The sequence below is a fragment of the Equus quagga genome, chromosome 20 (assembly GCF_021613505.1).
Source record: "Equus quagga isolate Etosha38 chromosome 20, UCLA_HA_Equagga_1.0, whole genome shotgun sequence".
Lineage (NCBI taxonomy): Eukaryota > Metazoa > Chordata > Mammalia > Perissodactyla > Equidae > Equus > Equus quagga.
The window spans coordinates 9,604,357-9,630,698 of record NC_060286.1 but is presented as its reverse complement, the minus strand read 5'-3'; the positions used below and the strand labels follow the sequence as shown (position 1 = coordinate 9,630,698).

The 26,342-nt window shown below is 39.8% G+C and overlaps 1 protein-coding gene across 10 annotated transcripts in view; it reads left to right on the top strand.

The window, feature by feature from the left end:
- The window catches only part of WDR89 (WD repeat domain 89), a 38,508-nt gene extending 15,167 nt beyond the window's left edge, over window positions 1-23,341 (top strand). For 4 of the 10 annotated variants that reach the window (XM_046647894.1, XM_046647897.1, XM_046647893.1 and 1 more), the window contains 2 exons: window positions 16,325-16,512; window positions 21,309-23,341. In XM_046647894.1, the coding sequence (XP_046503850.1) occupies window positions 21,339-22,502 (1,164 nt within the window). In that variant the 5' untranslated portion in view covers window positions 16,325-16,512; window positions 21,309-21,338 and the 3' untranslated portion in view covers window positions 22,503-23,341. Of the gene's footprint in view, window positions 1-5,546; window positions 5,570-14,078; window positions 14,136-15,580; window positions 15,738-16,324; window positions 16,513-21,308 lie in introns of those variants that run through there. The other 6 variants (XM_046647901.1, XM_046647899.1, XM_046647898.1 and 3 more) reach the window with 5 other exon arrangements.
- The last annotated feature ends 3,001 nt before the right edge of the window (window positions 23,342-26,342 follow it).

The window sequence follows — 26,342 nt, the reverse complement described above, 5'->3', positions numbered from 1 at the left end:
CCTTCTGGCTCTGCTTTGTGGGATGCTGCCTCAGCATGGCTTGATGAGCAGTGCTAGGTCTGAGCCCAGGATCTGAACCGGCGAAACCCTGGGCTGCTGAAGTGGAGCATGTGAACTTAACCACTCAGCCGCAGGGCCAGCCCCAAGAATGGCCCTTATGTCCAAAAGTTTTGGGATGGCATACTGCTGTCAGCAGCTCTAGCTGTCATTAAAGTCCTTGCACATTCCAAGTCTGATTTGCTGGAAGCCAAAGGAAACCACTCCGCTCATAGTTTTGCAAAAAACACCACCTTTATGAGATCCATAGAGCAAGCTTCTGTCATGGTCCAAAAGGTGAGGACCTAAGGGAACTAACCAGGGAAGTACAACAGCTGGCCTCGGAAAGAGAAAACGGGACTCGAGATCTAAAGGCTGTCGAGACCACGAAGAAAAGGGACTCCGGTTTAGACTCAGTGATAGCTCATCCTGCCAAAAAATCTATAATTTCCCTTATTAATCACCATACATGAATTAAACTGTTGAGAAATTGATAACATTTATGAATCAATATTGGTATTGTGGCAAGGCCACAAAAGGTGTTTATCTTGTTTGTTCCACCTGTGCTAAATTCAACCTAGGGAAGCCTAGGTATACTATCCTAGGACGTTTTGATTTACCCAATGGACCATTCGAAGTCTGGCAGATGGATTTCATACAGTTGCCCCTATCTCATGTATATAAATATGTCCTAGTACTGGTTTGTATGTTTTCACATTGGACTGAAGCATTTCCATGTAGAAAGGCAACTGCCTCGTCTACAGCTAAAGTCCTTTTAGAAAAGATTATTCCCACTTGGGGAACCCCTCTTTGGAACTCCATAGAGACCAGGGAACCCACTTTACTGGACAAGTACTTTGACAAGTCTGTGCCATCTGGCCAGTTCTGCAACATTTTCACTGCGCGTATCCTCAGTCTTCAGGACTGGTCAAACATACAAATGGAATTATCAAGACCCAGTTAGCTAAATTAGTTGAAACTCTCCAAATACCTTGGCCAAAAGTCTTAGCACTTGTTCTAAATCTTAGATGTGCTCCATTCGGGATTCATAAGCTCTCACCCTTTGAAATAATTATAGGACAGCCCATACATTTAGCCCCTGCTTCCTTTGACCCACAGCTAATTAAAGGGAATATTCTTTAGTTTTGCAAGGGTCTAATCAAATCCATTGAGAATAGTCATGCTTTAGTAGTAGAACAATCTTTCCGTAGCATGCTCTCAGGAGACAAAGACATCAAACGCCACACTTTATAGCCGGGAGACTGTGTCTTTTGGAAGAGGTATTTCCATAAAGAGTCCCCCTAATCTCGTTGGAAGGACCCTAACCAGGTGTTGCTGTCTAACCCCTGTGCTGCCAAGCTCTAAGGGATGGAATCCTAGATTCATGTATCTCATCTAAAAAAGGCCCCCAAACCTGAGTAGTGGTGACTTAACAGCTAAAAATTTCTAAGGACAGAAGCAGATGACATCAGAAGTGAACGGCTTTCCCAAGATATCCAGGCCAGGCTTGTGTAACCTCCCACTTTGTCCCGTTCTATATCACTCAACCAAATCTTGCTGCTTAAAGTTCTAATTGTCCTTTCTCTGGCTTTCTTGCTGCCCTCTAGTTTAGCTTTAACGCAGTCTTTCATTCCCACCTTACAAAAACTCTGTCTGCCAACTGTAGTGATTGTTGGATTTGGGCCAGAGCTAATAACACTCATGATGAACCTGAACTGGTGGCCTGGCCATTATTCTTAGAAGGATGGCGAAATCTGTCTGGCAGAGATGTGGGATTTTCATTTGGTACCTTTGAAGCCTTACATATTTTCCCTTCTGGTAAATTGGCACCAGACATTACAGCGTTCCATTGGGTAACCCCTACTCATAAAGGAATACTCCTCACACAAATCTGGACTCTTACCCCAAATCTTTCTTTGTGTTTCAAAAACATTAACGGGACTGGCAGAACTCTGGGCTACCTCCAACTAAGCACTTGTAACTGTACGATTCTGTATGACTCAGATGATCATGAGTTCACTGCCCGCTGGAGTCAGGAAGACTAGAACGTTTCCTCCATTAATGTATCTCTTTGGTGGGGTAATGAAAATTGTAACAGTATTGGGGAATAGGAAGCAAATGTGCTTCTTTTCGATGGTACTTAATGGGGAATTGATCACAAATCTGGTGAATCGTGGGAATTTAATTCAACTTACCATCTCCGTGGAGATTCCCCAGACCTCTCTCAGAACCTCACTTGCAACAATCAAACTCACCTATTATTCCAATTATATAGAAATTTAAGATATGCTTGTAAGCATTCTCACCAGGCTGATTATCATATGCTATGTGTAAAGGACTATTTTTGATCATGAGATCTCCTCTTCTATTCCAAGGGAAAACGTCTGGGAAAGGGTTCACTTATGCCCTATCTGTAGAAAACACTTGTTCTTTATGTGTGGAAGAAACATATTTTCCACACTTCCTCTTAAATGGAAGGGGTGCTGTGCAGTTGTTGCCCTCACTCCTGATGCCAAAGTCAGGAAACTCCTCCCTTCCACTGCCTCTGTTCCCCATCTGGGTTCTTTCTCCTCCCAGCTTAAAAGAGCATGTGGTAGCCACGATGGCTATAATTTTGGATGCTTGCCCACAAATAACCCCATAGTAGATAGAAAGGGATTTGGGCATGCCTTTGCCCGAGTCTTTTTCCCTTGGGTTGAGTAACAGGACTTGAAAAAGCAATTCAGAACCTCTCCATAATCATGGCTACTACGTTTCATGCTTCTGTTAGAGCTTTTGAATATCAACAAACCCAAATAGACAGCCAAGCAGAAGTAATCTTACAAAACCCTAGCGCCCTAAACCTCACTGCACAACGGGGAGGAACCTGTGCGAACTCTGGGGAAGAATGCTGTTTTTACATTAACACATCAGGAAAAATAATGCCAAGAACTAAAAATAATGAAGGACAGTACCAAACTGTTAACTGAAATAGGCCAAGCCCTGGGAACTTAAGACATTTTTGACCTATTAAATATAGGGGACCTATTAAATAACTGGAGAAACTGGTTGAGAAATTTATTCCAGTTAATAGCTATAATTGGACTTCTGACCCTGGGTGTAATCCTCCTAGTTAAATTTCTGCTGTCTTGTATCACCAGGCAAATGTCTTCCTCCCAGATATATATATAAAATAAAGTTCCTTTCTTTTCCAAGGCTTATCCTGAGGTTCAACTGACCATGGAAACCAAACCAACCACCTTAGAGGAGCGTGACTGAGATTCCCCACTTCTCAATCCTTTTCTTGTTAAAATGAGGCCAAAATCTCCTTGCTGTTTCCCTCCTCTGTGGGACAGGACATCTGAGGATGGTCCTCCTCGGTTCTAAGGGACACACAGTCCACTTACGACCAATGATGTCTCTGACTAAACAAAATATCCAAGCGACAAGATTAATCAGCAGTGCTTTCTGCAAAAAGTCTTGCTCCAGGGGGGAAATATGAAAGGATTTTAACCTAAAATGGAACAGAAGGCTGTGAAATGGGGAATCTCCCACATGTGCCCTCAGGAAAAAAAAAAAAAAAACAAGACTGAGCAATTGATTTCTCATAAATGCCCGATTTACAGAATATCGCAACTTACCCTCTGACCAGTGAGCCTCCGCCAAGAATCTCTTCTCATCTTTGATCCAGTGAACTTGCTGCATGGCCTCTGACTGGACTCTCCTCTTTTGCACTCCTTGCCTATAAAAGCAGCCCACCCTGCAACTTCAGTAGACTCACCTGTAGTTCACTGTAGCTTGTGTTTCCCGAATTGCAGTTGCTCTGCTATTCTTGAATAAACTCGATTTCTGATAACTCGAGCTCACCTCAGTTTACTTCTTTTAGGTTGACATGTCTTATTTTCTTAAGTGATTTTCAAAAAGCTGAAGTTTTAAATTTTAATTAACTCAAATTTTTCTTTTCTTGTTCTTCCTTTTTGTATTCTAAGAAATCTTCACCTCACCCAAGATCATAGTTTCCCTGTTTTTTCCCTGGAAGTTTTGTGGTTATTGCTCTTATATTTAGGTCTATGATCAATTTTGAGTGAATTAATAGTCCTTTCTGCCTTCTCCTTTGTTAATAAACCACTCCAGCTTTCTTTTTACTTGTGTTTGTACAGTATATTTTTTTCTATCCATTTACTTTTAACCTACTTCATATTTAAAATAGGTTTCTTGTGGACAACATATAGTTGGGTCTTGCTTCTCCCCTTCCCCTCAACCTGAGAATCTCTGCCTTTCAATTGAGGTGTTCAGACCATTTATAGTTAATATAATTATTGATATGATTGGATTTAAATCTTCCATCTTGCTAGTTGTTTCTAGATTGTTTTATACTTCTCTCATCAGTTCTTTGTTCTTTTGTCTTTTCTTGCCTTCTTTTAGTTTGAGTGTTTTTTATGATTATGTTTTATGTCTACTATTGGTTTGTTAATTTTATGTCTTAAATATTTTCCTTTAGTGGTTTCTCAAGGGTTTACATTATATTTCTGGGTTTTTTTCCTGCTTTTTTTTTTCCCCTCCCCAAATCCCCCCAGTACACAGCTGCATATTTCTAGTTGTGGGTCCTTCTAGTTGTGGCATATGGGATGCTGCCTCAACATGGCCTAATGAGCAGTGCCATGTCGGCACCTGGGATCCAAACCCTGGGCTGCCGAAGTGGAGCGTGTGAACTTAACCACTCGGCCATGGGGCCAGCCCCTTACATTATATTACTTTAACTTGTCAAAATCTACAGTATAATACTATTTTATGTCGTAAAAACTTTGCAACATTACCTTTCCATTTCCTCCTTCATGTCCTCTTACTATTAACTGTCATGTATTTTACTTTTAATAACCCCTCAACATGTTACTGTTTTTTGCGTTAGACAGTCAATTATTATTATTTTCAGTGAGGAAGATTGACCCTGAGCCAACATTTATGCCATTCCTCCTCTGTTTTGTCTGTGGGATGCTGCCTCAGCAAGGCTTGGTCAGTGGTGTGTAGGTCTGCGCCTGGGATCTGAACCTGCAAACCCTGGGCTGCCAAAGAGGAACACTTGAGCTTAACCACTACACCACCGGGCTGGCCCCAAGGAGATTTTTAAAAGAAAAAAAGTTTTACGTTTACCCTCATGTTTACCATTTCCAGTGCTCTTTATTTCTTCGTGTCAGTCCAGACTTCCAGTACTCCTCTGGCTGAATAACTTTTTTTAACATTTTTTGTTTTGTGGATCTGCTGGCAGTGATTCCTCTCAGCTTTTGTTTATCTGATTGTCTTTCTTTTACCCTCTTTTTTGAAAAGTCATTTTGGTGGTGCAGAGTTTTGTGTTGACAGATTTTCTTTCCTTTCCATGCTTTAAAAATGTCACTCCAGGGGCCAGCCCCATGACTGAGTGGTTAAGTTCGCGCACTCTGCTTCGGCGGCCGAGGGTTTCTCCGGTTCAGATCCTGGGCGCAGACATGGCACTGCTCATCAGGCCATGCTGAGGTGGTGTCCCGCATGCCACAGCTGGAAGGACCCACAGCTAAAGGTATACAGCTGTGTACTGGGGGGCTTTGGGGAGAAGGGGGAGGAATAAAATCTTTAGGAAAAAAAAAATGTCACTCCACATCCACTGGCTTGCCTAGTTTTTCTGTACTTGTTAGCAGTCACTCCCAATTTCCCCCTCCCCCAGCTGCTGGCAGCCATTAATCTTTCTGCCTCTATAGATTTGCTTACTCTAGACATTTCATATAAATGAAATCATATGAAATGTGGTCTTTTGTGTGTAGCTTCTTTCACTTACTGTAATATTTTCAAGGTTCATCCATGTTGTAGCATATAATAGTTTTTCATTCCTTTTTATTGCAGAATAATATTCCATTGTATGGATATACCATATGTTGTTTATCCATTCATCAGTTGATGAACATTTGGGTTGTTTCCACTTTTTTGCTATTATGAATAATGCTACTATGAACATCATGTACAAATTTTTGTGTGAACCTATGATGAACTTTATGAGAAACTGCCAAAGTGTTTTCCACAGAGGCTATTACAGTTTACATTCCTACTAGCATTGTGATAAGGGTTCCGATTTCTTCAAATTCTTGCCAACACTTTTTTGTGTTGTTTTTTAATAGCCAATTAGTAGGGGTGTTTTTTGTTTTTTGTGGGGTTTTTTGGTGAGGAAGATTGGCCTTGAGCTAGCAACTGTTGCCAATCTTCCTCTTTTTGCTTGAGGAAGATTGTCACTGAGCTAATATCTGTGCCAGTCTTTTTCTACTTTGTGGATGGGATGCCGCCACAACGTGCCCTGATGAGTGATATGTGTAAGTCCATGCCCGGGATCCTAGCCCGCAAATCTCAGGCTGCTAGAAGTGTAGCGCATGAACTTAACCACTGTGCCACTGGGCCGGCCCCATAGTTGTTTTAAAGTCCATCATCTGGGTGATCTCTGGGTCTGTTCTGTTTTCATTGCCTCATTTCTTGACAATTTGTTATTTTTTTCTTGTTTGTATCCCTCTCTTTTTTTTTAATTGAATTCTGGGCATCGTGTAGAAGAATAGTAGAAACTGAGATAATAATATTTATCCTTGGAAATGGACATCTCTCTGCTTCTGTCTGACTGTCAGTGTTTGGGATTGAATGGTCTAGTCAGTAGGTGCACTGGTTTGGGTTTTGTTGTTGCTGTGGTTACTTTCAGTATGCTAGAGTTGAAATTCCTCAGCTGCCGGCTGTTAATATGTCATGCTTGGTGTGGGGCCTGGGTTGCTGGAGGGTCTTCCTCATTGTCCCTCCTCCAGTCTCAACTTTTAGCAGGCCCTGTTTGCCTGTGCCAAATAGGGCATTTCTCACCACACTCTTCCTCCTCCAGCGGGAGAGTGTTGATGCTGTTTACTCAGTGTGAGAATGGGGTGGAGGCTGGGGTTCATTCTCTATCATTTTTTTTCCCAAATGTGTGCATCTGTACATAATCACCACCCACAAAGTTTTCGTTCACTTTCCCAGTCCATATCCCCCCAAAAGATAACCAGTATTCTGATTTCTACCATTATAGATTTACTTTGCCTGTTTTAAAACTTTGTATAAATGAAATCATATAGTACTCTTTTCTGTTCGGCTTCTGTCACTAAACAGTTCTGAGATTCATCCGTATTGTTGCACGCATCAGTAGGATGTGTTTTTTTATTGCTGTGTAGAATTCCATTGTTTTAATATACCACAGTGTTATCAGTAATGACTACTTAAACAATTGGATAATTGTCTAATTATCGAATTAATCATCTTATAATTATCTTAAAGGCTTGCAATTATCCTAAAAGTGAGGTGCCAATGGTATACTCGCCCTGTTGCTCAGGCCAGAAACCCAAGAATCATCTTTGATACCTCTTCTCATACCCCGCTTGCAGTCTTATCAGAAAATTCTGTTGGTTCTTCTTTCAGCAATTGGGTCCTGAATCCAGCCGCTTCTCCCCACTTCCCTCTCTCTTGCCTAGAGTTTGGCAGAAACCTCGTTACAAATTTCGCTTCTGCCCTGAGGTCTGTTCTCCAGGCAGCGGCTGGAGGAACGCCTCCCCAAATGTCTCTCGCCTGTTCTGAACCTTCAGCGGCTTCCTTTCGCACTGGAGAGTAAAAGCTCAAGTTCTTCCCATGGCCTACAGAGCTCTTATCTGTCTCTCGCCACCTTTCAACCTTATTTCCTACACCACTTTCTTTCTCTGACTCGGCTTTAGCTGCTTGGGCCCCCTGGCTGTTTCTCTCTGCCCAGGAGGCTCTTAGCCCACAGAGTCCAATACCTTGCTCCCTGCTTTCATTCGGGTCTCGGCTCAAATGTCACCTCATGAGAGAGGCTTTCCTTTAATGACTGAATGTAAAAGGACTTTTTTCCTTCATTTTTCTTGCCATACCCAATATTATTTTTTATAACACTTATCACTGGCCATTTTCATTATTATAATTGGTGATTTATCTATATATTTATCTGTCCCCCTACTGCCCTCCATGAGGGCAGGGACTTTGCCTATGTTCTTTGCTGAATCCAGTGTGTTCTAGGCCTGTCATGTCAGCCCTTCGAGAACTGTTTTTGAATTATTAAATAGGGTAATTCTTTAGGACTTTTGAGCTGATTTAAAGTTGATACTGCTTATCAATTCCTATCTGTGACAAATATATTCAGGTGGCTGGTTTTTCACAATGTTAACATCATTCTGTTATAGGCTGTGATTCTTTTTATCCCCCCCCCACTTTTTTGTAGTTATTAAAGGGAGCATTTGCTTAATTTTTAAAAGCATCTATTCAGAATTAGAAAAAGAAGTAGTAAACATATAGTACCAATTCAAGAATTGGGTTATTCCACTTTGCTACTAACTGTTCCAAAATAAGACATCTGGTGACTGGGAAGTTTGGTTTCTCTCTGTGTTTGGTTAACCAGCTGGTTGTTCTGGAAAGGCAGAGGCACTTAATTGTTCTTGATGAAAGAAGCTGGGCATTCATAGACTTCCTTTAAAGGATGGCTTTTGAGTGGAAGATTTACTTGAGAAACTGGACATCTCAGGAAGTTATTGGGGAAAATGTCTTTGTTTTTAAAAGATACTTCGCATGTTATATCTGGAAGCTGAAGGATAATCTCATACTGCATGAGAAAGTGTGCATGTCATTCCTCCCGCCCCCTCCCCCTTTTCCTTGGTAACAGATTCGTGCACTTTAAAAACTGCTTTCCCTAAGAATTTTAGTGTATTTAATGCATGAGATGCCATATGTTGCTGCAGCCAGTATCTTGAACATTCATGTGAATAAGAATAGCATATTCAGACTCACTGAGCAGGATTGATTTACAAAGACCTTAAGTCTCAGTCATTAATGAATATGATATTTAAAATTACATTGAAGTTGTAACAGATGTCAGTTTAGCATACCTTCCACTAAATATTCAGCACTTCTTCCCAATTGAAAACAAATGGTTCTTTGGCAAATTGTTTTAAAGTCAATTCTGTGTTCATTTAAAACATACGCACAAATTTCTCTGGATTTTTAACACAAAGATTTTCTGAGAGATATTCTGCTGAAGTTAAACCAATGCATACTTTTGATCCCAGGGTATTGTTTCCTCTAGGATGTACTGGTAATGCGTATGAGTGACTGTTCTTATTTCACTCTTCCCAGTTTTTCTGGAATATTAATAACCAGATTCCTAAGTTTCACCCATGCAGATTTGCGTCACATAAGCTAACATTAGATAGACTTGATAAATAATAAGCTCCTTTTATGTCCATCATCGAGCTTTTGTGACTACCATTAGATTTTTCAGGTTTGCCACTGACTGTGCCACCAGCATATGACGTTAGACATTAGCAGCTACTGCTTCCAGGTGCTCTGCCCTACACCTCCCCTTTAGAAAATATGATATATTGGGCCGACCCTGTGGCGCAGTGGCTAAGTTCACGCACTCCGCTTCAGCGGCCCAGGGTTTCACTGGTTCAGAAGCGGACATGGCACTGTTTGTCAGGCCACGCTGAGGCGGCATCCCACATAACACAAGTAGAAGGACCCACAACTAGAATATACAACTATGGACTGGGGGGATTTGGGGAGAAAAAGCAGAAGAAGAAAAGAAGAAGATTGGCAACAGTTGTTAGCTCAGGTGCCAATCTTTAAAAAAATTTTAAAAATTAAAAAAAAAGGAAATATATATGTACTATGGAGGCAGTATAGTGTAAGAGTTAATAGTAGGAGCTCTGAAACAAGAATGCTCGAGTTCTGAAAGCAGCTTTATTACACATTAGCTGTGCTTTTCTCATCGGTTTAATGAACAGAGTAGTACTTATGGGGTTATTATGAGGTTATATCATCATTTAAAGAAATTTTAGCAATATCGATAAGTACTAGAAAGAAGATAACACACCCCCTCCATTCACACACCCACACATACACTCTAGATACTTGAAATGCATTTTATGAACATTATTCCAGAGACCTTTCTGTGCATATATACAGATAGAGTGAACAGAAGCATGCATGGATAGAAATAATTTTAGTAAAGTGGGATAGTAGATTATACATTTTCTCTAAATAGTATTACGTTTAATTTAACTTGAATTTAATAAATGAAAAGTAAATAAAATGAGAGAAATTACTGAAATTCAGGTGTTTCTTTAGGGTAAGACATTCATTCCCTTTGAGTTTAACCCAAAGAAAAGATGAATGATATTAAGAGGTTGGAATCCTTGTTTTGGAGGTTTTTAAACTATATGTTTCAGATGTCTGCACAACTGAGGGACGGGCACAGTCAGGTGTAGGTCTTTCTGGTCAGCAGATTGCCTCTCATGTGAGGACTGGGGGACTCAGACTCCTTTCATTTCATGGCTCACCCATCCTGTAGGGCCCGGTGGTCCTCTGTATCCAGCCAGCAGGTGGGTGAGAGAAGGTGAAGAAGACACTGCCTCTTGGTCACCTGGCCCAAATATGACATGCTTCACTTCTGCTGGCAAAAACTCATCACATGCTGGGGCTGAGGCACTTCTTGCTGGGGGACATGGACTCTCTTTTCCTTTCTGAGATCCCATGAAATGTCCTGACCCAAATCCGAGGTGTATCCCACTCCTGTGGGCTGCTTCTCATTTCCCAAACTTAGCGTGGAGACCTTAGAAGTGCAGTAGCCCCTAGCAGCCCTCCTTGCCTTTGCTGAGCTCCTGCAGGAAGAAGGAGTGTTTACTTTTGAGGGTTTTTCTGAGGTCGCCTACCTATCCCCTGCGTTGTCTTCCCTCCAAATTTGGGCATATTAGTAAGAATCCTCAAGATTTTATTTTTACCTTCCTCAGAACTGCTTCAGGGAAAGGGGTGTTGTTGGTAAGGGGAAGGAGATTGTGTTGAGCTCTGCTGTATAATTTCTAGTTTATAATGAAAACAGATTAGAAAGGTGACTAGAGCAGGGTTTGGTGGTGGGGTCCGTGACTGGCCTGAGACATCCCAGGTCTGGCATTGAGATTGACGTAGAGTTTCAACTTAGGAGCGTTCCTGGCGTGTATGTAACTGCAGTCCTTTCTGTCTGGAACCTCCAAACATCCATGATATGTATCAAGGGGCATTTTAAAAAAAACTATTTTGGAATAATGTTACGTTTATAGAAAAGTTGCAAAGATAGTGCAGTTTCTATTTACCCTTCACCCAGCTTCCCTAATGTTAATGTAACCATAAAACATTTGTCAAAACTAAGAAATTAACATTGGCATAATACTATTAACTGAACTATAGAGTTTACTTGGATTTCACTGGTTTTACCACCAATATCCTTTGTCTGGTCAAGAATCTAATCACGGATACCACGTTGCATTTGGTCATCATATCCCCAATCTGTGACAGTCTTTCAGACTTTGCCTGGTTTTTGTGACCTTGAAACTTTTGAAGAATACTAGCCAGGTATTTGTAGAATGTGCCTCAATTTGAGTTTATCTGAGGTTTTCTCATGATTAAACTGGCGTTATGGATTGAGGGGAAGAATAACACAGAAGTGAAGTATCTTTCTCATCACATCACACCATGGGGCAAGTGACATCAACAAGACTTATCACGGATGATGTTAACCTTGATCAGTTGATTAGGTGGTATCTTCTGAATTTCTCTACTTGAAGTTACTATCTTTTCTCTTTTCATACTCTGTTCTTTGGAAGTAAGTAATTAAGTCCAGTCTATACTCAAGGGAAGGAGAATTAAGCTCCATCTCCTGGAAGGACTGTATTTGCTTATATTACTTAGAATTCTTCTTTAAGGAAGGTATGTCCCCTCACCCTCATTTATTTACTTATTTAGTCTCTTATTTTTATCAGTATGGACTCATGATTATTTATTTTATTCTTTGGGTTATAATCCAATATTATTGTTATTTTGTTGCTCAGATTGGTCTGGGGTGACCATTCAGAGATCTTGTCTCCTGTGGTGTGTTTTTTTAAGCACTTCTTTACTTTCTGGCACTATTTGATGTCCCCGGCTCATCTTGTATTTCCCTGCCCCAGACTTAGAATCAGCCATTTGTCCAAGGAGCTCAGAGGGTATTTTTAATAGTTTAAACCTTAAGCATTTTTGATTGATACCTAACTAAAACATAAGAATCTTGGAGAAGTTCATTTTGAACTTAAGGCAGTGAAACTCTTATCATCGTCTAAAACATGTTGAAGTTCATTTGTTCTTTAGAAGTATACTTTTCATTATAAAATGAAAAATAAAATCTTAAAAGGCACCAACTCAATTTAGTATGTCAACGGTTTATTCAGGTTTAAGAGTTGTTTGATATTTGTGTTCAAGAAATTTTGTATACATTCATTTTTTTAAAGTTTTAATATAAAAGTAACTGAGACTGCTTACATTTTTTAAAAGCTGTAAGAATTGTAGTTTTAAAAATGTGAATGTGAAATGAAATTAAAATATAATAAGGTAAATCAAATGAAAACTCAGTAGAAAGAAAATAAATTAATATTGCTTATTTTCTTTATGCCAAGAATTGTGTGCTCTACATACTTCTGCTCTTTGTTCCTGTATCATCTTTGATTACCTCTCTCCTTGGACCTGTCGCTGTATATTGTAATCGTTTACTGGTTTATCTCCCAACTTCTTGAACACAGCAAGTACGTTTTTCAGCGGAGTCTTCAGCATTTAGCATAGTGCTTGGCCATAATAGGCACTCAGTATTGAGTGTGTCAATTGTTATCACCGTTTTAAAGATGAGGCAGCTGAGGCTTAGAGGGTCAGGTAATTTGTGCAATGATGACTTGCTAGTTTATGGTAGAACAAGGGCTTGAATTAGGAAGTTTGAATCTTAAACCTATTCCTTTTTTTATTGTACTACACTGACAGATTTTTGATAAGCTGAAAATACTTCACTGCATTATTCCCAACTTGACAATCTCTGAAAGTATTCATAAGAAACTGGTAACATTTGTTGCCTCCTGGGAGAGGAGAGGGGCTTGAAGACAGAAATATTCCGGGGCTGGCCCCGTGGCCGAGTGGTTAAGTTCAAGCGCTCTGCTGCAGGCGGCCCAGTGTTTCGTTGGCTCGAATCCTGGGAGCGGACATGGCACTGCTCATCAAACCACACTGAGGCAGCGTCCCACATGCCACAACTAAAAGGACCCACAACGAAGAATATACAACTATGTACCAGGGGGCTTTGGGGAGAAAAAGGAAAAAAATAAAATCTTTAAAAAAAAAAAAGACAGAAATATTCCAAGACATTAGTTTTGGAACCTTTTGAATTTTGAACCATGTGATTATTTTAGATATTCAAAAATATAAATACATTTAAAAATATATACAGGAACCTACCAGATGGAGTTTTATATTAAGTTTTATCTTGTTTTTTCCTTATTATTTTTGAACAAACACAACTGAAATGGTGGGGAGGGGAAAAAGATAGAATATTCTAAAGGGAACAAAAGGTCAAAGTCTGTCTTTAATGTGAATGCAATTTGACTTTTTAAAGTATGCCCTCTCAATCTTTCTTTGTAGGAGCCCCTTACATTAAGTCAGTACTTGGTGATATCCTCAAGACTTTATTTGATTACTCCTACTTAGGGTGGTTCAGGCTGTATTAACAAAAACTCTACTGCAAACTGACTTAAACAGTCAGAAAATGTCAAATCTCATAAAAAATAAAAGTTCTTTCCATCAGTTGGATTGAGTTGGCTTTAGAATCAGTGTTCCGCATCTTAACAAATTATAGTTGGGAGGGGAATACATGCCTAGATTGGCAAAAATGTAAGGTTTCTGAACCAATTACTGGGGGGTTAAAAGTGAAGGGATTACTCTGACTGGTTTAGGCTAATCAGGATCGCCCCTGGAGCTGAGGGCAAGTCCAGAAACCGTGTTGATGCCATGTGGAGGAGGGAGAGGGGACGAGTTGGAAGAGTCCCGTCATACTGTCCACTGGAGTTTCTTAACTGTCCTTCAAATAAAGTATGATGTATAACTGACCTCTCTGTGCCGCATAATAATTTTTGAGGAATGTCATTGTTCGTGCTGGAAGATGGGCTCATGGGGGTATCTTTTACTCTTCTCTACTCCATGCAAATTCCATAACAAAAAGTTAAAAAAAGAAAAGAAAAGTGAGACACAAAAAATACAGGGTAAGTGATGGATGCTTACTGTACCCTTTTTCTAGGTTGGTGTGTGTTTTTCAATCATCCTGCTTCCTTTCTTTCTCTGCTTGTATGTAGAATGAACATGTAATTCCCCTCCTCAAAGCCTAATTGGCATATTCCTTAATTAAAGTTGACACTAATACTTCGGTATTTACATAGAAGAGCAATAGCATAGTATTAGAGTGAACACAGGTTCACAGGTTTTGAAGTTACAACTGGGCTTTCAAACCAGACTCTCCCCTGTACCCTCCCCACAGTAGCTATGAGAGCATTGGCAAGTGACTCCTCTCTGAGCTTCAATTTCCTCTGTAAAATGAGGATAATAATACCTGTCTCCTAAGGTTAAATGATTAGGATAAAAAAACTAGATGTAAGTTTCTAGCACATCACCTAGCTTTTGTTGAACTCCAATTATGATTATTTTCTTCTCCGTGAGGCTCAATTATCCTAGCCCAATTTGATAGATATGGTAGCATTATTGTAGTTAAATTAATAGGCGTGGATTATGAAGTTATTATGAAGTTATTAGAGCCCATTCCTTTTCCCATTAAGCTGCTCCCTACATTTGGAACATTTGCTGGGCCTTTGCATTTCACAGTCATAGCTAGTTCCTTATAGTCATTGGACAATATTAAGTTTCAGCTGTGGGGAATTAGGTTTTTCTGACCTAAGTCTGATAAATTGTCCCAAAAGGGAACTAGTCCTTTATCCAACATATACTGCAAATACACTTGTTACTCCTCAGTAGTAAAAATGTAACAGTATAGGATGCTCATGCTGTCACATCTTTCAAGTATGATGAACATTCATACCTGAAAGATAGAAATACATTTATTTCTGAAGATACTGTTCATTTCTGATTTCATACAAAATAATATGCAAGAGTCTTTTAGTATAGTGCGTTTTGTAATCAATAGCTTCTAAATAGATGTAAAATGTATGCTATTTTCTTTTAATACTTTTTTTCTCTCTTGTTTAAATGGGAAAAACCTACTTCCTCTTCCATTATGGAATTATGTAACCTAGGCTGTCCTTCAGATTTCATATTCACGCTTATTAGCCAGTTCAGAAGTAAAAGCAATACCTAATCGCAGCTAGATGTGTTTAGGATGTACTTTATATATAGAAAGAACATTTGATTGGGTTAATTTTAATAGGAAATAACATGAAATAATATTTCCATTGATAAAAATGACTTAAATTTTATTAAAGCAAAAGCTACAAGTGGAATTCATACTTACGTTTAGGGATTTTCTTCTTAAGTAATCACCTCTTAATTATCTAGGGACAAGTATTCAGATAAGAGATTAGTCAGCAGTTCCCATCGAATGTGTTGCAAGATGGCACTTCGTCAGGAATTGAATATTCTCAGCCCCTTGAAGCCTATCCTAAAGTGTTTGTTTTGGGGTGTCTTTGTAAACATCTTCCAGCTGCTGCATTATTTCAGACGTGAGGATTCTGTATCCCAGTAAGAACCACAACAGCAGTGGCGGCTGAGTGCCAGGGCACTGCTGGGGTTCTGCCTTTTCCTGTTCTGTACTGAGTGGGTCACGAGGAGGTGGTAGGAGTTGTTCTGCCTCAGCACAGGTAGGCCCATACTTAAATTGGTTATGATGGCCTGCTACGTCCTCTAACTCAATGATAAGGAATTTTTTATAAATGAACAAAAATTCTTTATAGTCAAGCAAACTATCATAGTTTTAGACTTTACTAAACTTCCTTTGTCTGGACCTCTTTTCCTTGTCTCCGCTTGGTGTTGGGAATTAAGGACACAGTGTTTCACCTGTGTACGATTCAAGAGTTGGTGGCAGCAATTCCCCTTTCTTTTATCCATTTGTTTCTCTTTTCTCTGCTGTTCTCTTTTGGCTTATCCTCATCCGTCTTTTCTCCTCTCTACTCCTTGCTTTAGTCCTCTTTTCTGTCCCTCTCTGTTTGTGTCCCTTTTCATTTGTGTGTGTGTGTGTGTGTATGTATATTGATAGAAGAAAGGTTCACTCCACATCCTCATTTCTCACTAGCCTATTGAGGTCTAGAATACTAACTAAGCTTCCTTTTATGCATCTAACAGAAACAAACAGAGAAAAGATAAAAATGATGGTTAATTTTATTTGCTTTCTTCATATGTTTGTGTTAGCTTGAACCATATAAAGTGACAATATTGTTTTCATCTACAGAAATACGTTTAATCTAACACTTCCCTAAGTAGCCTGCAGTCCAGAAGTAGGATTTGGAAATTGATTGGATGAGAGCCCTGAGTAGGAGAGTTGGATATTTTCCAGAGGGTCTGGCTGAGATAACTGGGTAGATCAGAGTGTTGTCCTGGTGCCAATACCACTGACGAAGATGGAGAAGATTGAGACGGGTGCGTTGTTTTGTTTTTAAGGGAAAGGCTTGGTTGGGGAGAAGGGAAGCATAAATAATCAGTTTTGTTTTGGGGTGTAGTGGGACATGTTCAAGGAGAACTGGCTAGTAGACAGGTGGAAATAGGGATTTGTAAATAGAGAGATGAGATTATTTGCATACAGGTGGCGCTTGAAAACATGAATGTGAAGAGGTTACCCTGTGAGAGTGCAGAGGGAGAAGAAAAGAGAACTATGGCTTCTTTGGAGGACTGGCCAGTAGATTGTGCAAAGAAAACTCAGATGGGGGCTATACATAGCAATAGAAGAGTGCATTCATCATTTTGGAATGATTTGTTAGTATGTAAAGTTAAGGATTCACTCAATAGCCTTGGACGCTTATATTGCAAATATGACTCACTTGCATATTAATGTGTTAAAACGTAAGCTAGAGGTTCTCATGTTTCCCCATAAGAGCTTAAACTATTTTACTGTTTGTATCTGCAGATGAATATAAGCTCTATAGCTTGAGTCTTGTGGGATATGCCTGCTTTACCTCTAATATCTGTCTGTCGTCTTTGCTTGTTCTTTCTTTTTTCTGAAGTAGTGCACTACATTTCAACAGTGCGGCACGTGGACAGCCATTGCAGTTGTTATCATTGCTACGGTCTTGAAGTGTTAGTTTGCTGTAGCATTCCATCTGGGGCCCACTCTGCCTGCCTCGTCAATCCCTGGAATCCTTCGAATGATGGCCTCGCAGGGGACTGTTCCATCTGAAACAGACTCTGCAGGCAACGTAGCGGAGGGCAGGAGTCCAGTACTGCCATCCTGCCTGGGTGCAGCAGTGTGCAGCCGTAGTCCTATGAATTACTATTAGCTCAAAAGCCGCAGTAAACCTTATTGTTTAAATTGTCATCAGTCTGCTTTTTCATATGCAGAGGTCAATGTGAACTAGTAGCAAAGAATTGCTTCCTAACCTCATATTAACACTTTGAATATTTCAAAAATAGGCAGCTGTTTCTGTGTAGAAGCAGTATACTCTTAAGTAAATACATGTTTTAGGATATATTTTAATAGCTTGGGCTAAAAAATTATGTTCAATAATGTTTTTCTTCACAAATAGAAAATCTTTCTCTGTATTTCCTTTTTGTGCTTTATTGAAAGTACTGTTAAAGAATGCCATTATTTTACCATTTCCATGAACAGAGCTCCTGCAAACATACAGACACATGCGATATCCTCTTAGGTTTATTCTCGTTCTTCCAGAACTCTTCAGCGCTTAATGTGTGAAAGTATAATCAATTATTCATTCACTTATTCAACAACTATTTACTGATAAATAAGCAAGAAAGAGTCAGGTAATAAGTTCAACAGTGAAATAAGGCTTTTAAAAAATACTGAGTTAAAAGGGCAAATTGCAAAGAAGATACATATAAATGTGATTCCATTATTACAAATTCTTGATCATAGTAGTTGTGTCCATAATGTTTCATTTCTTTAAATTAAAAAACTGAAGCAAATATGGCAAAATGTTGACATCTGTTAAATCTAGGTAGTATGTATTTGGGTGTCTCTTATACTTTTTCTACACCTGGTACATTTGAAATAGTTCCGGGGTGGCCTGGTGGCACAGCAGTTAAGTGTGCACATTCCGCTTTGGCGGCCCAGGGTTCACTGGTTCAGATCCCGGGTGCGGACATGGCACCGCTTGGCAAGCCATGCTGTGGCAGGCGTCCCACATATAAAGTAGAGGAGGATGGGCATGGATGTTAGCTCAGGGCCATTCTTCCTCAGCAAAAAGAGGAGGATTGGCAGCAGTTAGCTCAGGGCTAATCTTCCTTAAAAAAAAAAAGAAAGAAAGAAATAGTTCCTAATTAAGCATTTTTAATTTTTAAATTAATAAAACAGGCACTACGATAGTGACAGGCTACTTCAGGTTGGTTGATCGGAGAGGGTCTCTCCAGGGAGGTGACATACTGAGACCTGAATAACAGGAACGAGTTACTCGTGAAAAAATGTAGGGCAGGTATTCCAGGTAGAGAAACAGCTATTGCTCCAGTCCTGAGGCAGAAGCAAGCATGGCATGTTGAAGGAAAGAAGGCCATTTTAGTCCATCTGCTCAGCAAACCAACAATTATGCTGTGGAGGTGACTACCACGGCATAACTATAAGTGGTCATTTAGTCTCTGAATACTTATGTTGAAGGAAACTCACCATTTTCAGACTTATCTTATTCTTAGAGTTTTTCCATGTAGGGCTTACAGACTAATGGAGTCAGATCAAAAGGACACAGAAGCTGGCTTGGAGAGTTTCTCAATGGCTGAGGTGGGGGCAATTTGAGCACCGCCGAGAGCTACAAAGTGAAGGATTATAACACAACTTTTAAAAATCATAATTTCTTAATGATACTCAGAGAGAAAAAGGAAAAAGCTCTTCTTTATAGAAGCATGTTAGTTAAGGTAGAAGATGACTGTTTTGCAAATCCCTGTATAATCACTGATTCAGGCAAGGATAATCCACATGCGCTAAAATCTTTGCATGAAAGGCTGTTGGAGAGTAGGATATTCATACAGTCTCAATGTATCATCTCGTGATTACTTACTAACTACAAAGGAAGGAAAGTACCTTTTTAAATTTTTTTTTGAGGAAGATTAGTCCTGAGCTAACTGCTGCCAATCCTCCTCTTTTCGCTGAGGAAGACTGGCCCTGAGCTAACATCCATGCCCATCTTCCTCCACTTTATATGTGGGACGCCTGCCACAGCATGGCTTGCCAAGCGGTGCCATGTCTGCACCAGTGATCCGAACTGGTGAACCCTGGGATGCTGAAGTGGAAGGTGTGCACTTAAGCGCTGCGCCACTGGCCAGCCCCGGAAAGTACCTTTAAAATGGAGAGATCTGGCAGTTACTGCCTTAGGCAAGTGACCAGATGTGGTGTTATGTGCCCCCTGGGTGTGACGCAGTAAGAAGTACCCAGCATCACCTAAATGGTATCCCTGCCAGAAATGTTAAACTGCAATCTAATCATGAGGAAACAATTAGAAAAATCTAGAATATGGGACATTTTGTGAGAAAACTGGCCTGGACTGTTTAAAAAAATTCAATGTCATGCAAACAAAAGATTAGGGAGGTGCTCTATGCCAAAATATTTAGGCATGAAGTGATAGTTTGTCTGCAGACAAATAGTTCATGCAAAAATAATGTGTGCATCTGTGTGTTTCTAGAAATAGAAAGCAAATAAGTTAATAGTGGACCTAGGAGGTGAAAGGCTATATGTGTGTGTATCCATTGTACTATTCTTTCAACTTTTTATAAGTTTTTAAATATTCAAAATTAAAAGTTGGAGAGGATGCTTGTTCCTCTTTTAAACCCAAATCTAACTTAGTATTTTTTGCCCATTGGTTAAATTGTGTTTGGAGCCACTCTGATATATCCAAATTCTCCACCGTGTGGTGTTAGTGGTGTTGGTAGTGGTAACACTGGTAATTTTTATGTAACATCCGTTGATTATGTATTATGATATGCCAAATGTGCTAAACACATTATTTCAGTTAATCCTTCTAACAACTCCTGGGTTAGTATTCATTTCTCCTTGTTTAAAGATGAAAAGACAGACACTTAAAAAGCCATCACTAAAGCAACAGAAATAAAAAGCATTTCATCTTAAGAATGAAAATGTGAATTGTGAGGCAGGCCAGAATATTCGTTGGTGAAAGCAAGACAGAAAAATTTGTGATAAAGTCACTTGGCATGCATATTTTTCTGCCCTTGAACTTGTTCTGCATACAGCCTACCATTAAGGGCAATCTCGTGTGGTAGTTACGAGCACAGTCTCTGAAGCCAGAATGCCTGGGTTCCAATTCCAGCTCCACCATTGACAAGCTGCCACTGCCTGAGAAGCGCTTCTCCAGAATCCATACTGGGAACCTCCATGGTGTTAGTTTCCTATTGCTGCTGTAACAAATTACTACCAATTTGGTGGCTCGAAACAACACAAATTTATTATCTTAGAGTTCTGAAGGTCGGAAGTCCAAAATGTGTCTCTCTGGACCAACATCACAGTGTTCACAGGGCTGCACTTCCATTTGGGGGCTCTAAGTGAGGATGTTTCTTTGCCTTTTCCAGTTTCTCGGGGCCACTCACTTACTGACCTCCTTCACCCAAACCAGCAACGTATCTCTCCGTGCCTTTTTTCCGTAGTAACATCTCCCTCTGACTCTTATCTTCTACCTTCTACTTTTAAAGACACTAGTGATTACATTGGGCCCACCTAGATAATCCAGAATAATCTCCCTGTTTTAAGGTCAACTGATTAGCAACCTTAGTTCTGTCTGCAACCTCAATTCCTATTTGCCACGTAGCCTAACATATTCATGGGTTACAGGGGTTAAGGCATGGACATCTTTGGGGGACCATTTTTCTGCCTACACATCTATGTTTAGATTCTAAAGTTGTAAAAGGCAGCTGGGGCCAGGAGATGATTCCAAATTGGAGATCCTGGCTAATGCTGAGAACTATAAGTTGGATGAGTAGGACCATTATTTGGGTTGAGCTAAAAGGAATTGCTGAGCAGTGTACATACATGTTTTTAAATCTCTTGCTGGCGTAACGTATATATGGTAGATTGGGTATTCAAGAATGATTGAATTAGAAAGAGGCAACTGAATTTTGGTTACATCATGGTAGGGAGATGATTAAATTGCTAGAATAGATTTTACTTTGATTGTTTTGTGCCGGCCCTCAGAGGGAAATATTCATGGTTTAAGTACAATTTTAGAGAAGGTTTGAGTTTAATTTTAATTTTTGTATTTTTATTACAGATTGCTATTCCCTTGAATGCCACTCCTGCTATGGAGAAGATTGAGGAGCAGTTTGCTAATCTGAACATTGTTAGACGTTCCTCAGGGACTAAAGAACTTACTTATCTGCTTGGCATAGACACATCCAAGACTGCACAAGCAGAAAAGGGAAGCTTGGTTGCTGTTTTATGTTCTAATGGATCAATTAGAATATATGATAAAGAAAGGTTAAACATACTACGAGAATTTAGTGGATATCCTGGACTTCTTAATGGAGTCAAATTTGCAAATTCTTGTGACAGTGTATACTCATCATGCACTGATGGCACTGTGAAATGTTGGGATGCTCGAGTAGCCAGTGAAAAACCTGTCCAGCTGTTCAAGGGGTACCCTTCCAATATTTTTATTAGTTTTGATATCAACTGTAATAATCATGTCATTTGTGCTGGTACAGAAAAAGTTGATGATGACGCCTTGTTGGTGTTTTGGGATGCAAGAATTAATTCTCAGGATTTGTCTACTACTAAAGATCCACTTGGTGCATATTCAGAGACACATAGTGATGATATCACTCAAGTATGTTTCCACCCCAGCAATCCCAACATGGTAGTCTCAGGGTCAACTGATGGTCTGGTAAATGTATTTGATATTAGTGTTGATAATGAAGAAGATGCACTGGTTACAACATGTAACTCAGTTTCATCAGTAAGCTATATTGGTTGGTCTGGGAAAGATTATAAACAGATTTACTGCATGACACATGATGAAGGATTTTGTTGGTGGGATCTTAATCATCTTGATACTGATGAACCAATTACACGTTTGAACATCCAGGATGTCAGAGAAGTAATTCACATGAAAGAAGGTACTTTGGACTATTTGATTGGTGGCCTGTATCATGAAAAGATGGACAAATTGTTTGTTGTTGGAGGAACAAACACAGGAATTATTCACTTAATGAGCTGTACCACATCAGGATTGACCCATGTGACCAGCCTTCCGGGAGGGCATGCCGCTACAGTCCGTTCTTTCTGTTGGAATTTGCAAGATGATTCCTTGCTAACCGGAGGAGAAGATGCACAGTTGTTACTTTGGAAACCTGGAGCAATAGAGAAGACATTCACAAAGAAAGACAGCATGAAAGTAGCCTCCTCTGTGTACCAGCGAGTTCGCGTTCACAGCAACGATTCTTATAAGAGAAGGAAAAAGCAGTGATGGTACATTGGGAGTTTACTGGGTAGTTTCATAGTTGCAAGTAATTATTTTTATGTACTACCTGTCATAGACATGTTTAAAGCTCACATGTAAAAATAAGCCAGTTAGCAAACAGTCCTGGAAAAATGTTGAGAATGGTTTAATTCAGGTCGTCATCTAGTCTAAAATTATTTTTTTAAAAAGCCTCCAGTTGAGTATATAATCAGTGAGTTGAAAGTAAAATTACATTCCTCATTTTTAAAACCCATCTGTTGAGCTAGTAAATGCTGGTTTAAAGAAATAGCTTTGATAAGGACTTTTGAGAAGTAGATGGCTGCTGTGACTTAAAAAAACAGGTGGTTTGGGCTACGTTTTTTTAAGCTCAATTTTTTACATTTAAATCATCTTCATTATTTATAAAACGAAGTCAGACTTTTTTTCATTTGAAGAGCTCCTACTTCCTTAATACTCATAAGATTACATTGGAGCATTTAAATGTAAATGTTCTAATGAGTCTAAATAGAATTAAACTTATTTAGAAATAAAGTGATTTGCATCTATTTAGGAAAAATATATTTAGTAAATATTTGCATCTATACTTTAATGTTGTTGGTTAAACAGTAAACAGGTGTTTCACTGATGAAAAGGAAATTATTGTGCAAAATTCATTTTGAGACTCAAAGTGAATATACCAAATGAAAGTATTTATAATAGCAGAATGACTATTTTTATTTCAAATGCCCAAATATTTTGTGAGAAGATTTTCTTCCATAGTGTTTCATCCATAATTTTAAACTTGAATTTTTGTTTACTGCTAATTTTTCATCCTTCCTCTTAAATATTTCTCCAAAGAATCTTAATTAAAAGTTAGTCTCTCTGAAAGCTTAGTGTCTTTTATTATGCTTAATTAAAAATAAAAATATTGGGGCTGCATGCTGCAGCAGGTGTCCCACATATAAAATAAGAGGAGGATGGGCACAGATGTTAGCTCAGGGCCAGTCTTCCTTAGCAAAAAGAGAAGGATTGGCAGCAGATGTTAGCTCAGGGCTAATCTTCCTCAAAAAAAAAAAAATATTGGGGCCGGCCCGGGGTTTGCAGGTTCAGATCCTGAGTGCAGACCTACACACTGCTAATCAAGCTGTGCTTGGTGGCATCCTACATACAAAATAGAGGAAGATGGGCACAGAAGTTAGCTCAGGACAATCTTCCTCAAGCAAAAAGAGGAAGATTGGCAACAGATATTAGCCCAGGACCAATCTTCCTCACCAAAAAACAAAATTAAAATATCTTCTTATAGATAAAAATATTTGTAAAATTTTTTAATCTTTTAAATTAGAGATATTGTCATGAAAAACACAGAAGTTACTTTAGAACCTTTTCCATTTCTCTTTGAATGTTAATGACTTATCTCTGAGCCTGTAACACTGGGGGAAATTTTTATTTTGCTCTAGAACATTGCAACTTACATTTAAGCTCTGCTCTAGTCTAACTCACTTGAGACTAAACAATAGGTAAGTCACTGTTAGACGTATTCAAAATATATAATTCTTATTTGGAGAAATTCAGCTGTTCTTGCTGCTGTCCAAACCATAAACCTGAGGGTAACTCTGGACTTTTCTCTTTTCTCCTAATCAGTCAATTGCCAAGTCCTGTGCCATTCCTCCTCCCAAGATCTGCCAGCTGTCCTTTTGTGTTTACCCCACCACTGCTGCCTTAGATCAGACTTTGAACATTTCTCACCCAGATTACAGTCTGTAATCTGCTCCAGTTCCTTCTTCCCACCTCTTCTAGGCTAAACATCGAAAACACAGATTTGGTAATGCCTCATCCTGCTTAAAATCTTTGGTACATTTTGATATTTTGATGGAGCATCATGTAAAAGTGAAAAGCCATGTTTTCACTTTTTGGGTTTCACATTTTGGGTATGAGACAATGCTGAGTATGTTGTAAGTGGAAAAAGCTGGTTAAAAAGACTGTTGGAGGGGGCCGGCCCCATGGTGTAGTGGTTAAGTTTACATCCTCTGCTTCAGCGGACTGGGGTTTGCTGGTTTGGATACTGGGCACAGATCTACATATGGCTGATCAAGCCATGCTGTGGTGGTGTCCCACATAGAAGAAATAGAAGGACATACAACTAGTATATACAACCATGTACTGGGGCTTTGGAGAGAAAAGAAAAAAAAAAAGAGCAAGATTGGCAACAGATGTTAGCTCAGGGCCAATCTTCCTCACCAAAAAAAGAAACGACTTTTGGAGATAATTGCATTTATAAAACAACAGGAAATGAAACAGAAGTTATCTGAACTATAGTTTTTAAAATATTCAAAATTCAGAAGTAGTAGAGTTAGAAGATGCAGGTGAAGAAATATCTCTGAAAGTAGAACTCAAAAGGGACAGAGAAAAGATAAAAGCCACAGAAGGTAAGTATAGGGGTCTAACAGCAGACTAATAGTTTAACAAAGTGAAAAAAAATTTTAAAGGGGGAGAGGGATTATTAAAGTGAAAGAACATAAGAAGCCTTCCCAGAACTTGTCTTCAGATTGGTGCAACAGAGTGTCAAATGTAATGAATTAAAAAGAGCCCCACCAGGGCATAGCACGGTGAAGTTTTAGAACTTCAAGAATAAAGAAAAAAATCTTAAAAGTTTCCGAAGAGGAGGAAAAAACACTTAGGAACAAGAATAACATCTGCATTAGACTCCCTGTTAGCAAGCCTGGATGACAAAGAACGGGTCAATGCCTTCAGAGTCCTGAGGACAGGTTCCTGCTGTCTGAATTTATGATACTCTCCAAACTCATGCAGCAGATAGATTACAATAAATTGTTTGAGACGTCCCTTGCTAAGTGAACATTTCCTATTGCTCTCTGAAACTCAGGAACCAAATTTATTTGGACCAAATTTCTCACAGAGTATCCATTGCTAACCAAGCTCATTGGCTGAAGTGAGGAAATAAAAAAGATTTGGATTTCAGGAGCTAATTGCTTTTCAACCTATAATTCTATGAGCAGACAAACTGCCCTTGAGCGTGAAGTTAAAACATTTCAGACATACAAGATTTCAAACTTGACTTTCTATGAAGCTTTTCAAAAGGCTACTAGAGGATGTACTTCACAAGATATAAGGGAGTAAATCAAGGAAGACAAGAGATACCAGCGATCAGGGCACCATCCCAACCTAGTGGCAGGATAACAGCTTTGCAGCAGGACTACAGTATTCAGTCTGGATTGGAGCAAGACGACAAGAGAGCAGGAGGGAGATGCCAGGGAGAAAAATGAGCTGACAGGTTACCCACTTCATTCAGCCATGTGGAAAATGGTGTTAAGTGAATTAAAATCACCAATTAAGGAGAAGAGCCAAGATGGCGCCGTGAGTAGTCCTCTTTGTCTCTCGCCCTTCGAGTCTACAATTATTTGGACACTTATCGCTTGACAAAGGATATCCAGACAGCATCTCAGGACGTCTGAGACACCCACGCGACTATACATCGGAAGGCGGATGGACTTTCCTCCGGGAGGATGTGGAAATAGGTGAGGGCTCTCCAACCCCGACGGGCAGCCTGGTACCCGCAAGCGGCTTTCTTCCAACGGACGCCCCCAGAGGATCCACGCACGTCTAGGGCAGGAGCGAGAACACAACAGAGGAGCGACGGTGGAAACAGGTGACCAGAACCCTACCTAAACCCCCTGCAATTACTCCTAAACGCAGAGGGAAACTTTGGAGTTGCACACCTGAGCCCGCGGGGAGAGTCTCTCCCCGCCATTGGCGGGGAGACCCAGCCTGGTGCTCGGGGCGCCCGGAGGGTCCCAGAGAGAGACACGGAGGGCACGGAGATCTCCCAGCTGCCGTTGCCCGCCCCGTGGG